The sequence below is a fragment of the Uloborus diversus genome, chromosome 1, assembly GCF_026930045.1.
Source record: "Uloborus diversus isolate 005 chromosome 1, Udiv.v.3.1, whole genome shotgun sequence".
Classification (NCBI taxonomy): Eukaryota; Metazoa; Arthropoda; class Arachnida; order Araneae; family Uloboridae; genus Uloborus; species Uloborus diversus.
Window position 1 is genome coordinate 105,526,716 of NC_072731.1, and position 15,526 is coordinate 105,542,241.

Below are 15,526 nucleotides of genomic sequence, written 5' to 3' on the forward strand. Positions count from 1 at the left end.
CCGGTCACAATTCAGTTGTTACGGTGACATTGTAATGAAGTCACATAAAAAATGTTGCAAATATGTCACAATGTTATTTCTGTTTGTTGTCACAATTCAGTCACTTTGTGACTGTGATGATTGTGACTCACAGAGTGACTTAGCCATGACACGTAGTGCTATTAGGGTTACTTTGAGCATTAACACAAAAATTATCCTATGTTGAATTAAAACAGCAAATATAACTTAATGACTGAGCTGGGGTAATTGTGACCAAAGCTCAAAAATCCAGAAAATTTTTAAAGTAAAATAACATTGTGACATGTATCATTCTTTCTTTTCTCCTTTCTTTTTCTTAAAGAACAAAAAACAAAGTGCCTTACCACTAACTTAATTACATTTCTCCTAAAAACCATGATGATGAAAAAGTACCAAGGTTTTGCACACCTACTTCAGTTACTGTGTTAATTTCAAACATAAATAGTGAGGCTCGAATCACAAAAGATTAAACACACTAAAATTTTCAGATCACAAATCCCAAAAAATCTGGTAATCTGAAATTTTTTCAAAGTACAATCACCCCTGATGAAGAATAAATGCTTATTACTCCCAGAATTACACTTCAGTTTTCTAAAAATCTACAGGGACAGTCAAAATACTCAAATATACTAAACAAATACGGAACTTACTTGTATCCTTTTTGCAACAATAATTTTTCAACTGAAACAGAAAGTAAGCAGGAGCAAGATATAAATATATATGCTTCAGATTTATCAAAACAGCAAACCAGAAAGAAGCTCTGACATATCTTTCCTGTAGAAAAGAAAGCATTTAAGAAATATAAATACAAACAAAGCATGTTTCCAATTACGCAAAATATTTCAAGACATTTTACAGAACAAAATTTGGCATAAATAAATAGAGGAAAAAGTACAATACAAATACACTAATTAGCACAGACATTAACATACCCTATAGGTTTATGTTTCAGAACAATTTAAAACACTACAAGGAATTGCTGAAGGCACTATTTTTGTTTAGTTTTAATCTAACACTGTACTGAATGACTTTTTCTAAACTAGAGTCTTTTAAACAGCGGCAGTTTCATTGGTAATAAACTTAACATCTTCAAGGAACTCAGTAACATTATCACTTCCTTGTACAAAGTAACAAGATATATTGTGTTAAAGGACGCATTTTCAGTCAAACTTCAGCTAAAGTTCTGTTCTGGGCATATGAATTTTGACTAGTTTTCTAGGCACCTCTGAATGTAAGTTCGTGTAAGCCAGCGATTCCCAAAGTGTGTTTGTTCGGCAGAACCCTTGGATTCCACCGAAGGATGAGAAGGATTCCGCCACGAGTTGCATGAATTTATTATTTCCCCTAGTAATTTCAGGAAAGGAGAAACTTTCAGGGATAAAAAATGCTGTTCTGAATTGAAGTAGTAGGCGTCATTGTATCATTGTTATGTGATCATTAAAAAAAAACACCTCACCCTCTTTTAAAAAAGTTCTTGATGAAGCTTCAGAAGTAGTTCATTTTTTCAAGTCTTGTTACCTCCAGTCAACACTATTGAGCAAGTATAATGAAAATACGAGTAATCATCGCAAATCACTTTTTTTTCGTAAGACATACGCTGTTCTATCCCAAACTAACACTTTTAAAAGATTGTATGAACTGAAAGTTTTTCAGATGGAAAAAAAGACAATAATATCTTAAGCAGTTTTCAACATTTTGCATGACATCGGTTGATATAATCTGCTGCCTATATTTTTGGTAAACTGAACGTAGTCTTTATTTTCATTCAAGGAGAAAGTTAACTCTCTTTTGTAGTAAGAAACAAAATAACACAACAAAGGAAAGTTGAGTTTTTGCATTCTCTGCCTAAAAGGAAACAAAGTAGAATATTTTCCTCTCTTAAAGTGAAGTTCTGCAAGAAAACCATCTCTATGGAAAAAATGCAGTACAGCTAATTCGTGGTGTTTAAAAAAATGTATGGCTGGTTCATTGAGAAACCCTATTAAATCCTTGTGGAATACTTCCTGCTCACGCATAGCGACTTTGAATCGACGGCACAAAATCTCTTTATCAAATGACACCGTTCATGATGCCAGAGTATGAATTATTAAGTGAACTTCAGAGATGATCTGTATTAAAAAACTCGTTATTGATTCTGTTTTACTCAATGAATTTTGGGTTGGTGTTGAAGAGGAATACTAGTTACTGGCACTGAAAGCTCTTAACTTGATATCTTAAAACAGCTTCATAACCAATTATCAATACAATTAAAACTTTCCAGCCAATGAGTACACGAAAAGCAAATTCAGTTCTAAAATGAATTCTGCTCCTGCTTTTACGTACTCAACATTTCGACCAGAGTTGACGGCCATTATCAGTGATACAATGAATCAATTTTATTTTACATATTAATATTGTTTCTTGAAAAGACAGTTATAATTGTACTGTTTTATGTTTTATTTCAAATTGAAGCTGTTTTTTTTTTATTTTATTTTTTTTTACTGACACAGCTTTAGTGTTTTAGGAAATTGCTTTTTGTACATACTTAACAAGAATGCTGTGAGAATGGACCAAGGTAAGCTGACTGGTAAGGCACCAGATTTGTGGCAATATTATGACAAGTTCAAAAATAACAACGGTTGAAGATCCACCTTGTGAGCGAATTTGACTATTGCTTGTTAAATATGTCGCTGTTGGTCACTGAGTCTCCCATGTTTCCCTTCCATATCAATACATCTGGAGTTTTTGAATCTGGTGTTACTTGTCTCTTGGTCTGGATAAAATAGCAGGGCTTACTTGAAAACCCTAAAAACCGGAGAAACCACCTCTGTGATATACTCTCCGTGTATATCACAGAGGTGTTTTCACCAGTTTTTAGGGTAGCCCTTGCACTGGGAAGTGAGATATGTAGTGGACATCGTGAAATTTCACTTGAGCTCTTTTCCCAGTGAGCACCAATATTTTTGCGAGTCCTTGCATTATTGCTTCAAATACAGCAGTCAGACGACTTAATAGCGGAAATCATTCGGATGAGCCATTTACTGAAGAGATTAGTGCCAAAACTAATCATTACCAGTTCACATGGCAGTGCACAAGTATACGAAGTTTTGTTCAACTCCATGTATTGCTTTTTCTATTGGAACGCCCACAGTAAATCCATACCTGCAAACATCTACTGGGAAAAAATCCAGTAGATGTTTAAAGATCCAGTGAATGATTACGACGGATTTTCAATTGTCATTTAGGGAAGAACAGGGATTTCTTATTATACTTCGTGTGCAACCAAATGTTCCCTACACCATATACATAAAACAGAAAAATGATAAAAATCCAGGAATCTCCCGGAAAAACCAGTGGAGTTGGCAGGTATGTAAATCGATCAAATACATGAAAACATAAACAGATGGACAGTTTTCAAAAGTGCTCAAAACAAGTTCACCAGCATACTTTAAAACTCGATATCTATCAAAATACAAAATTTTTCATGTTCAAAATTTGCATCTGATGTATTTTACTAATTTATTTTAATACTTTGTATTAATGTTATTTCAAAAAAAAGTGCTACTTTTCAAAATTATTCAATTGCAAAATACATACTGCATCAGCATCTTACTTCAAAAATGTCTGCAATTGATATCAGTAGAATCCCACTTAAAAAACCATTGTACTGGAAATGAATATGATCAACAAGAAGAAGGCCAGGATTCCAAAGAAATAGCATTCCCAATATAACTTCTTTCTTAATCCATGGGTCATCAACAGTTGATTTCAGATTCTTCCTAGATGCCTTCATTAACTTGAAAATCCTGCAAACAAACTGTTTTAGTATAAGATTACAGACATATGTTATGTAATATACGATATTTCAAACTAAAAATTCAAAAAATCTAAAAACTTTTCATTATTCTACCTTTTTAGAGAACTTAAAAATGGACTTATAATTCTACTTTTTTTTCTTTTTTTTTTTTGCTTGAATAAAGAATGGCATAGTAGGCATGGGAAATGCTTTTTTTAATTTAAAACAAATACAAAAGTGACGACCAGCAACAGGCTCTGGGCCCAGCTAGACTGGTCCTAGTCAATTTACAATCCCCAGTGAAGATCAATGGCCCTCTTAAAACTATCTACTCCCGTGCTCTCATTACAACCTCTCCCGGTAAGCTGTTCCAAGGTTCCACTACCCTTATAATAATAATTTTTCCTAATATCCATGTTAGCCTGAGATTTAAATAGCTTAAAACAATGACTTCTTGTCCTGTTTTCAGTGCTAAACTTCAGCCCCGTAACATCTTTCATTTTAATAAATTTAAACAACTGAATCATGTCCCCTCGGTCCCTTCTTTGCTCAAGACTGTACATTTTTAGCCTTCTAAGCCTGGAATCATAGTTTAAATGAGAAAGTTCATTTATTAGCCTTGTAGCCTGCCTTTGAACCCTTTCCAATGCATTAATATTTTTCTTAAGATAAGGAGACCAAAACTGAACAGCATACTCCAAATGAGAGCTTACCAAACTTCTATATAAGGGCAGAAGAACTTCTTTAGATTTGTTTGAAATAGATTTATTGATAAACCCAAGCATCTTATTGGCTTTGTTGCTAGCTATGCTACACTGTTGGCTGAACTTTAAATCCTGACTTATTAAGATGCCAAGATCAGTAACTTTTTCTGCCTGATTAAAGACTGAACCTTGCAAATAATAACTTGTACACTTATTTCCATGCCCTAAATGTAGCACTTGACATTTCCCAACATTAACAGCCATACCCCATTTATCAGCCCACTCCGTAATATGATCTAGATCCTCTTGCAGCTGATTTGCTAGTTCTTCATTTTCTACACTCCCCATAACTTTGACATCATCAGCAAAACAATTTATGTTCCCAGAAATAATTTTATAAATATCATTCATGAAAATAATGAACAAAACAGGCCCTACACTGATCCTTGAGGAACCCCGCTTAAAACCTCACTCCAATTAGAATAATTTTCCCTTAAAACTACTCTTTGTTTCCTTCCAGTCAGTCAGTTTTTTTACCCAAATGAAAGTTTTCCCTCCTATTCTATATCAGCTAATTTGCTAAATAGGGCGAAATGCGGTACCTTATCGAAAGCTTTTTGAAAATCAATGTAAACAACATCTACAGGCTTCTTATTGTCCAAAGCCATGGTAACTTTATCATAGAAATGTAATAAATTAGTTGCACAAGATTTACCTTTCCTGAAACCGTACTGAAAACTAGTCAATAGATTATTAGTCTCTAAAAAAATTACTATCTTAATTTTTATCAATGTTTCAAAAATTTTGCAAACCACCGAAGTTAGGCTCACAGGTGTATAATTTCCTGCACTCCCTTTAGACCCTTTCTTGAAGAGCGGTGTAATGTTAGCCAGCTTCCAGTCCTCTGGCACTGTCCCCCAGTTATAAGACACATTGAAAATATTTGCAATTACATCTGCTAATTCCTCTGCACATTCAACTAAAATTTTGGAATAAATATTATCTGGTCCTGGAGCTTTAGTCTCTTTAATTTTTTTCAAATGAAGTAAAACGTCATCCCTGGAAAATACAAAGTCCTCAAGCTGTACTATAGCTTGTGTCTTGTTGATGTCAACTGTTGAGATACAGTTATCGTTAAAAACACTCAAAAAAAAGTTATTAAGAACATTAGCAATATCACTATTGTCCTGAATTAAAATTCCGTGCTCATCAACCAGTGGTCCAATATGACTATTTCGAACTCTCCCCGAATTAGCGTATGCAAAAAAACCTCTTGGGATTCCTGTTTATGTTATCTGCCAGTCTTTGCTCCAACTCCCTTTTCTGAATTCGTACCAAATACTTAAATTTACGCCTTGCCTCACAATATTGAAGCCTATCTGCACTGTGACCAGTTTCTTTAAACCTATGAAAAGCGGCTTGCTTGTAATTTAGAGCATCTTTAGTTTCCCTGGAGAACCACATCGACCAAATTTTACTATTGACAACCTTTCTTTTAAAGGGAACATGATCCCCAACCGTTTTTGCTAGATTTTCCTTAAACTCTGCCCACTGAAGATTCACATCGCTATTGTCCAATCCGGAAGAAAAAACTGCTTTCAAACTCTGCCTAAGTGCCACAAAATCTAATGAGATGTTTATCAGGGGACCATTCATTTTTTAACCCATACACTGAACTAGTTCATTTGAACAAGTTCATTCCTTTTAAAAAGTTATTTAAAAATGATTGAATAAACATAATTAAAAACTGTACATTAATTAAATTATAACCAATTTAAAATCTGGCCAGTAGGCTGCAAAAATAATAAAACTTAATTTATTAATTGACCGGCGTAAACAAGATGGTGTTGAAAAGTTGAGGAATAAGTGATGCTGAATGCTTTTTTAAAAAATAGAAAGGGGAGCAAAACTAACAACATGTTTACTTGTGTAGTATAGCTTAAAGACTAAGTAAAAATGAACAAACAAACAAATTGAAACAAAGGTTCTTCCAGTGCAAAGCTTAAAACCATTCACTGTTAAAAGAAGCGAACAATCGAGGTTTGGCAAAAGCACTATTAATAGAGTACATGAGTACAATGTTCCAAATTTCAAATGTTCAGCATTCAAAAGAAGTCATTCATTTTATAGGAGATTGCACTGCAGTAATCATTTAAAAGAGTCGGTTTTTTAGACCTGATCGCATAGGCGGATTTAGGACTGAGTTCCTGGGGGGGGGGGGCAGGATTTTCTTTTTTTAAGCAACATTTTTATTGCCCCCTACTCCTATGTTTTTGTCTGTTTCTTGTGATGCATAAGTCCATGCTTTACTTTTTTGTGTGTCGTTTTCATTAATGTGTTTTCATGCTGTACTTTTTGAACTGACCTTAAGAGAGGGAGCTGGTATCAAGAGAGTGACGCAGGGCTCCCTTTTAGGTGGGAAATAGAATATCTCCAATTTTAGGGGACCGGGGGTTTCTCCGCCGGAGGAAATTTTGTAAAATGGATATAAAATTCTGCATTTTGAAGCATTATAAAGGTTAATTGAACAGACATAGAAATTGATAACTAGATTATACAGTTGTACAGTATTGTTCAAACTTTGTAAGAAACAGCCATTTTAAGTTTGAAAGAAAAAATAAACTAGTTTTCTCAGTGCAACAACCTTTTCTTAATTATAAGTAGTGCAGAAAACGAAAAGGAATAGAGGTAGTGTATCATTTTTTTTCCTGGCTAAACAAATTAACAATATGCAGTAGAAGTAATTGGAACCTACTTTGCTTAGGATTTTCAAAGGCTTATCTAATTATTTTCAAGTACTCTAGAAAAAATAAAGTCATTTAACGCACTTCATTTGTGCTTCCCAGTCTCTGGTATTTTAGTACTTGATTGTAAATTTTTGTAGTCCTGTTCTAAATTTGGGAGAAATAGCTATTTTAACTTTAAAAGAAAAAAGAAACCATAGATTTCTCATGACAACAACTTTTCTTAAGTTGCAAGTGGGGCAGAAAACGAAAAGAAATAGAAGTAGTGTGTATTTTTTTTTCCGTGCTAAACAGATAGACAATATGCAGAAGAAGTAAGATAAAAGCAATCAATGCAAAAGAACTTCCAAAATACTGCATTCAGGATTGAATAAATAGAAAGATATGAAACATGTGAGTCACAAAAATTTATTTCAAATAATATGTTACAAACGTGAGAACCATGATTTTTACATTTTTAATACAGGATGTGGCAAGGAGCTGAATTTGACATATGTTGGCATTCTTTCCCCTCTACCATTTGTTAGAAATTTTAAAATTTAAGGTTTGTAGCCACACATTTCCAAATATTCAAGGTTTTCAAGCACTTAAAAATGAAATTAGTTTTTTCAAGCAATTTCCGTTTTTTAAGGAACAAATCATTAATTTTTTTTGTGGGAGTTAGGGACACACTTCAAAGCAGGGGCCCTAAGCAACAGCTTGTTTATCTTATAAGCAAATTCGACCCTATTTGTAATTCACTCCTACCTGTAAATTTTTGCTTGATTTTTTTGTAGTTTTTACGAAAATTCGTCAGTTTTTACGGTTAAAGGATTTTTAAGATTTTACCAATCTTTGTTAGTTTTTTATAGACTTTTATAACATTTCAGCAAATTTTTCCAAAACTTTTGATGACTCAGTTATTTAGATTTCAATAATGACAAGGACTGATTCACTTAGACTTAGATGATTATGACTTAACTTACTTTTTAAACAGTATTCATAAAGTAAGTAAAATTGTACTCTCCCTCTAAGTAAAAAGATTCATTTAATCAGAACTCTCAGATAACTGAAATTTATTCAGTTTGCGAGAGTATTTATTCTCTCTCTCTCTCAAAAAAGAGAGAGAGAGAAGGAAAAAAAATCTTATGTTTTTTAGAATTTCTCAAAAGGCCAATTAATATACTAAGAATATAAATATTATGCACAAATAAATACTTGAAATGTGGACACAAATCATAACGAGTAGGTGGTTCTGTTAGCGTGAATGGGGGAGGGGGGAGATTTTCCCCTTTGCTTTAGGTTCTAATTTGTTAAAATAATCGTCAATTATTATAAGTGTTGCAGCTTAATGTATAGCTCGTTTAGCCTATATTTTCATTCATATACTTAACCAAATGGTTTTCAGTCCAAAATAGTGAATTTAGACACATTTTTAGCACCCCAGTGAGTTGTACTATTTGTATTTATAGTTCGTTTTTTTTTTTCCTTTTCTTTTCTCCCATCAGAAAAGGACATTTGCTTTTCTCTTAATTTTCATTGAACTATTCAAAAAAGAAAAAGTTATGTTTTTTTTGTTTTAAGATTTTGGAAGATGTGTTATTACTACATAAAGTCCTCCCAAAACTGGGGGGCATTGCCCCCTATGCCCCCCCCCCCTATAAATCCACCCATGCATTTCTGAACTATTCAAAAAAGAAAAAAAAAATTTTTTTTATTTTTGGAAGATGTGTTGTTACTACATAAAATCCTCCCAAAAATGGGGGGGCATTGCTCCCCTCTGCCCCCCCCCCATAAATCCGCCCATGCCTGATCGTCCATGAATGACAGCATAGCTGAACCATTAAGGTATCATGAGGTAACATATTAAGAAGCACATTCCAAACCATCATTCAGAATTATTGATTTCTGCACCTTTTTCCCTATAGTTAAAGAAATTTGATTCATTGCAACTCTAAACATGCTTTAAGAAATTACAAGTTAGTAACTAATTAGTTATGAACACAATTTTGAAAACAACAAGAATGATAGAAGCTAAGAACGTAGAAGTATATACATAAACTCAAATAAAAAATTTACATAATCACATTTATTTGTATGAAACTGCTCTACTATTTTAAGAAACTACCGCAGTATCAGGACAATATTTTTACAAGCAAATTAGCATGTAGCTGCATTTCTTTACAGAATTAAATTTTCTATGCAAGAAATATGAAAAATTAACAATAAAACTTAAGTCAATTATTTTAACTCATAAAACTTTTCTTACCTGCTAACTCCATAAAAATATACTAAATCAGATAGTATAACAGATGCTCTCATGAAAAAGATAGTCTGGTAGCTGGTATAATTTAAGTTTTCTACCCTAAGCATTTGGGAGTCAAAATATTTTGCAAGGTGAGCGAGTAAAAACTCAAACCATGCAAACAATGGAGGATAGTCAAGTGTCCATTCAGATGTTTCCTAAACAGAATAATCATATAAAAATTTATTTAAAACAAAAAAGGGAGAAATAACTCAAAAATACAATAGCTTGTTAAAAATAAGTACTTGATACATTATTAATTAAAAAAAATCAGCTTTTTTACTCTCGATTTTTATTAATCACCATATGCTACATATATAGTTCCGCCCAATTATAACCAGGGATGCCAATTAGAGGGGTCCCTGGTGCAGACTGTGCAGCAGTTGACATTTCTAAAGAAAAAATAATTCAACAAGAAAAACAGAGTGTGCCAAAAGATTAAAACTTATCTGACTATGTGGCATAGCTCTCTAGTGATACCAATGTAAACTATCAAATACTAAACCCATTACTAAACTATCAATTACTTAACCCATCAAGTATAGCACAGTTATCACTACAATCCTGTGATGACAATCGAGTATATTGACCAATAGTTTAGAGATGATATCCTAGTAGAAATTACTAAGAATAAAATGAAAGGCAAAGCATTGCAAATTCACACCATCTTACGATTTTGCAATCTTTGTACAATTTCATATCTCATATTATTTTTTCTATATAAATGACAGCTACTAGTGCACTGTCCACCATTGGTGCTCTGAAATGAATGATTTTTTTTTTTTTTTGTCTGTACTCATTTTTCTAGCAACTAAAATTATGTTTTGGTTTGCTGTTTTTTACACAAATGAGCAATTGGCCCCCAACTCACTGGATGCAGTTTCCAACAGAAAAACCTCATTGCTTCTGTACTTAAAGCCCAGCAAAAATTTAACATTTTATTGACAATGTAACAAAAATTCATGCTGAATCAAAGAAAAAAGAGTTCTCGTTATTTATTTTTCACTTAACCATCTTAGTATTAAAATAAATAAGAATTGCATTAGTAACTTTTTTTCACAACATTCTACCTCAATACACACATATAAACTGAATAATGTTTCAGAAAGATTTTAAGCGCAAAAATACTTTTATGGATGTGTTTGATTCATGTAAGATAAATATTAACCAAAAATTCAATAACAATCTAATTATATTGTTAATTAACTATCCTATTTGTTAGTGTTTTTTAAAACAAAAATAATAAACTTTCAAAGCCTCAAGTTTTGAAAAATGAAAACTTAAAATTATTTTTAGCAATAAAAAAATATATTTACATCAATATACCAGTCTTTTAAGTGCTTCTGATAAGTTATCGCCATCCAATTTCGATGAACTTCAAAATCAGTTGATTTACTGAAACAATAAAAAACATACATTATGTCAATCGTTAAGTATTGTAAATGATGTCACACATTTCTTTAAAACAAAATTTACAATTAATACAAATGTGACAGCCAGCAACAGTTTCTGGACCCAGCTAGGCTGGTCCTAGTCAATTTATTAATCCGCAATGAAGATCAATGGCCCGCTTAAAGCTAACAACCCCCTTGCCCATTACAACCTCTTCTGGAACCCTACTGAAGTAGTAATTTTTCCTAACTTTCAGGTTAGCCTAAATGTGTTTTCACGATGGATTTCTCAGAAAACAACGACATTGTATTTCTCAGAAAATTATTTTTTCCTTTTACATTATAGTAGCCAATCTATATAAAACAAAGAATATATGTATATGTATATTTATTTATATGTGTGTATGTTCCCTATACAAATCCAGTTTACGTCAGATCTTGAAAAAATTTGGCAGGAAGGTACTTAGGTCCCTGAGAAGTAACGGGGGGGGGGGGGGACGCTAAAAAAAGTATGAAACCGTTCAAATTTTAATTTGGCCCGAAAATGGCATTGAAATGGATCTTTCTACCCAAAATAATTGTTCGACCAGTTCGATTTTAGCACTATTCGAAAGCCTGAGAAAAATACCCCTGAGTACATTTACTTCCTTCGAATTTCAAAAAAAAAAAAAAGTTCTAAAATCACCATAATAGTTACAAGTATTTTTGAGCCGCATAAAGCATTTTCATACTGGAAAATAATTTTTTGCACAATTTCATTTCAAATTAGCTTGAATAAAACCATTCAGAAGGTTGCCACTTTTTTTTCTCTCGATGTGACTAAATAAAATTTTGTTTTTGTTTTGAGGTAAAAATTTCTTTTTTTGATTATTATTTGGCGATTTATCTTCTCTCTTTTTTTTTTTTTTTTGTACTGCCAGTTGAAGAAAATCAAGGATTTTAGTTGTATTATAGGAAGGTTGTGTCAGTTTTATTTGGAAATTTTTGATTTGCCGTTTTCTCTCTTTAAGAATGATTATTTTTACAGGAAATTTTACAGGGTATTTTTTTTTTCTAATTGAAGCCTGGTTGTTGAATATGCGTCACTTCACATAACTTTTTTTTGCGAGGTACACCATTCAAAGCCGTGCAATGCAGCTAGTAATATATATTTTTAAGAAACAGACACACACACTGAGATCAGTGGCATACATAGCACCCCCGCAATTTGCCTGCAGCTCAGTTATTCACTATTCCAGACTGAGTGCCAATAAGAATGAAACTGTAGTCTCTGGATGTGATAACCGGTCTGTCTGGGATGTTGCATGTGGAAAAAAAGGATGGTGTTTTTTTTTTCAAGAGTAAAAGTTTTATGTAAATTTATGTTCAAAAGAAAAAAAACATTAATTGCATATATGTCTTTTATGATTTCATCATGTTTTATGCTTCATAAACAAAATATAGCTATTAAATATATTATAATTCACTTTTTTTTTTTCGTTTTTCTAGTAAAAGACGGTAAAAAAAAGAATTTTCTCTGCCACCTCAAAATTTCCGGAAAATTTACATCTCCATTTTGGACAATACTTCTTTCGTTCCTAACAAGGTTTCATTTCTATCAAAAGAAGTGCAATAGTCCTGTAGTCCCCACAACTTATTTTTAAGCTAAAACCTGCTTTTCATTTAAAATAATAAAATTTGCATAAAATTGAAAAGAAGTGCAAGAGCTCAACTCCTGTGAGCTAATGTGCAAAGTAAGCTCTGATCATAACCAGGGTTGGCAAAAACCCGGGTTTTTCTACAAAAACCCAACCCACCCGGGTTTTTGTGGGTTTTTCTGGGTTTTTGTGGTTGTGTTATGATTCATAACAATAACAACAAGGGTAAAATACATATAGCATTTACTCTTTGGGATCAAAAAAATTGGAAAATTCAAAGACTTGCATAAAATATAAGTTTTGCCTGATTTACTTTTCAACGCTATACCAATAGCAATTTAATTTTCTCTTTTCGGCCGTTGTTGAGTGTAGCAGGGCCAGCTCTTGTAGTTTTGCCGCCCTAGGCGTTATTGGCAAGTTCCGACCCCCCCCCCCTTCGTAATATACACACAGTTAAACCTCCCTTAACGGACCTTCCCAGATAGTGAACAATAAGTCAAGTTTTGTTTTATTTTTCTGTGTATGGTAAGTTTTTGCTCAGAACTGCTTTTGTGTGGCAAGCATTTTTTCTACTTCTTTACGATGTTCTGGGGCTAACCAGTACCAATAATAGAGTTAACATCCCCTTTTCTCCAAAAACATGAGCCATTGAAGTCGAATTTTTTAGTCAAAGCTTATGAAAGTTTTGTTTTCATTTCATGCACGAAATTCCAGCAAAAAGCAAAAGAAAAAAAATCTTTCTCCTTTTTACACAGTACTTTGCTTTTATCAGTTTGCATGGGAGAGAAAAAATACTCTCCTGCAACTTAACAGCATCCCCCTCCCTACTAGATTTTGGGAGAAGAGTGTCAGCTCTGCGTCCTTTCCCACCAGACGCTGATGAGGGAATCAGCACCGTATTGCCAGATTAAGTGAAAAGTAGCCAATTGCGCTACATTTTGCTACAATCTAAAACAAAAAAGGTGCTGAAAATCAATGACATCGATTCCATTGAGCTTGACTGGTTTTGTTCAGCTAAAGGAAACAATTTACTCAAATGCCTTCCTATTTTTATTCTCCCGAAAGATTCGACGGATTATTTACTTACTTGTTAAGTTCACTCATATAAGCAATACTTATTAATTTAATTTAGAACTATACACTACATGTAGATTTAAAATACAAAATTAAAATGCCATCATAAATTCAGACTCCCCAAAAGTGGACAAGAACTTTGGTCCTGACGGTGTCCGCAATTGGGAGGGTTTGACTGCATATTTAAATTATCAAGCATTGCTGAAATTTGAACTGCAAAGAAAAAATTAAGGAACAAATCAGAGTTTTTCTCCATCATGAAATTTGGCACCCAAGCTGAAGGCACGAGGGTCCGCCTACCCCAGGAGTCAGGCCTAGGGTGTAGGGTATATAAGGAGAGACTGGTTATTAATGTAGCTCAATTTAGTTGGTGAATTATTTCACATTTAATGTCATTTTGCACCTTGTTTTGTTTATTAGATAGATTATTTTGTATTTTTATAGAACTTTTAACCTTTTTGATGGTTTAGTTATTTGGTGATTTGTTAACATATTCATGGAACTTTTAAAATGCCTGTAGTGCCATGATTATCGAAAACTTGTTATGACTACATTCTGTCACTTTGCCCTTCATTCAACTCAATTTTGCTATCTGTGTTAATCTTCCATTCATAAAAGTACAAAAATCTTTCATTCATTTTTTTAATTTTTCCAAAAAAGTAATCTTAACTGCCAAAAAAAAATCTTACTACAACGGAATGAACAAAAACTTGGACACATGTTACAGCGGCAAATGAAACAAAACAATCTTTGTCAAACATTTTTAGGTTTTTGTTTACAATATCCACCGATTGACACACAAACGACGATCCACACAGAAATCTAAACAAATGCCGTGGCTATTGCGCCGGTAACCGGCGAAATAGCTCCCCAGCTATTGCGCCAGGATATAGTCCCTAGAAAAAACTCTTTCTAGGCACTAGAGCCGGGAATAGCCGCAGGCGTTCTTGTTCCCGGCGTAATAGCCAGTCGGAGCTCCTGAGCTATTGCGCCGGGAAGATGGATGCTTGAGGTTTATTGCCGGCGCAAAGGGAAGTATTTGACTGAAAATCCTGGCCAGAAGTCCAAAATTAAAAATTTACCATATTTTTATGAAAATTTCTTCTATGATAAATTATTAACTGATGCATCGATCGGCACCTGTTTTGGAAACTTGAGTCACGTACAATTGCTCATAGCCTCGGTAAAAGATAGATGAGACTTCTATAAGAATTTTGACTTTTTTGTTACGTTTCAGCTTAATTATTACGTTTCAATGTAGATTTTTTTTGTGGCTTTATAAATGAATGGAATTGAACCAAACCAATTTTACGGGATAAAGAAATGTTAGAGCTTTGTTCTAATTATATAAATCAAAGTAAATATTTTTGTTTTCTTTTTGTGAAAAAAAATAGAAAACTTGGTACTTGAGATTTCTAAAGGCTTTTCACCTTAATTTATAACTAGAGAAAGCTTTCTAAATGGGTGTCGGGCTCGGTCGGGCTGTTTTGAAAGTTGCATCGTATTTGCCAAAGTCTGTAGTGCTAATTTCAGCAACAAAATTTTTTTTTTTTTTTTTTTTTTTTTTTTTTAAGTGCATAATCCGATCGTTTTGTGACAAACGTCATGATTTTGAACTAAAGTTACCTATAAAGATTTAATAAATTTGTAAAAGGTTATCATAAGTACCACTGAATGAAAAGATCGACATATCTGAGCGCACAAACAGCAGTAAAATTTCAGACACGAGATTCAGGATTACGAGAAACCACTTCATCAATGTATAAAGATATAAGCAATGGAATGAGAATCATCCAAATAATTCCGAAACGCTTACCTTTATGCATCGCTAAAGAGATTCATTGCACCCCTAAAACATGTGTTTGCATTCAATTATGTTAGTTTTCTCATGTACGTTAA

The 15,526-nt window shown here is 33.2% G+C and overlaps 1 protein-coding gene across 1 annotated transcript in view; it reads right to left on the reverse strand.

Moving 5' to 3' along the window:
- The window catches only part of LOC129218020 (probable dolichyl pyrophosphate Glc1Man9GlcNAc2 alpha-1,3-glucosyltransferase), a 36,548-nt gene extending 22,160 nt beyond the window's left edge, over positions 1-14,388 (reverse strand). Inside the window, 6 exon segments of the mRNA XM_054852231.1 lie at positions 669-792; positions 3,611-3,803; positions 9,490-9,683; positions 10,842-10,920; positions 14,317-14,339; positions 14,341-14,388. Coding sequence (XP_054708206.1) covers positions 669-792; positions 3,611-3,803; positions 9,490-9,683; positions 10,842-10,920; positions 14,317-14,339; positions 14,341-14,388 — 661 coding nt within the window.
- Between the last annotated feature and the right edge of the window lie 1,138 nt (positions 14,389-15,526).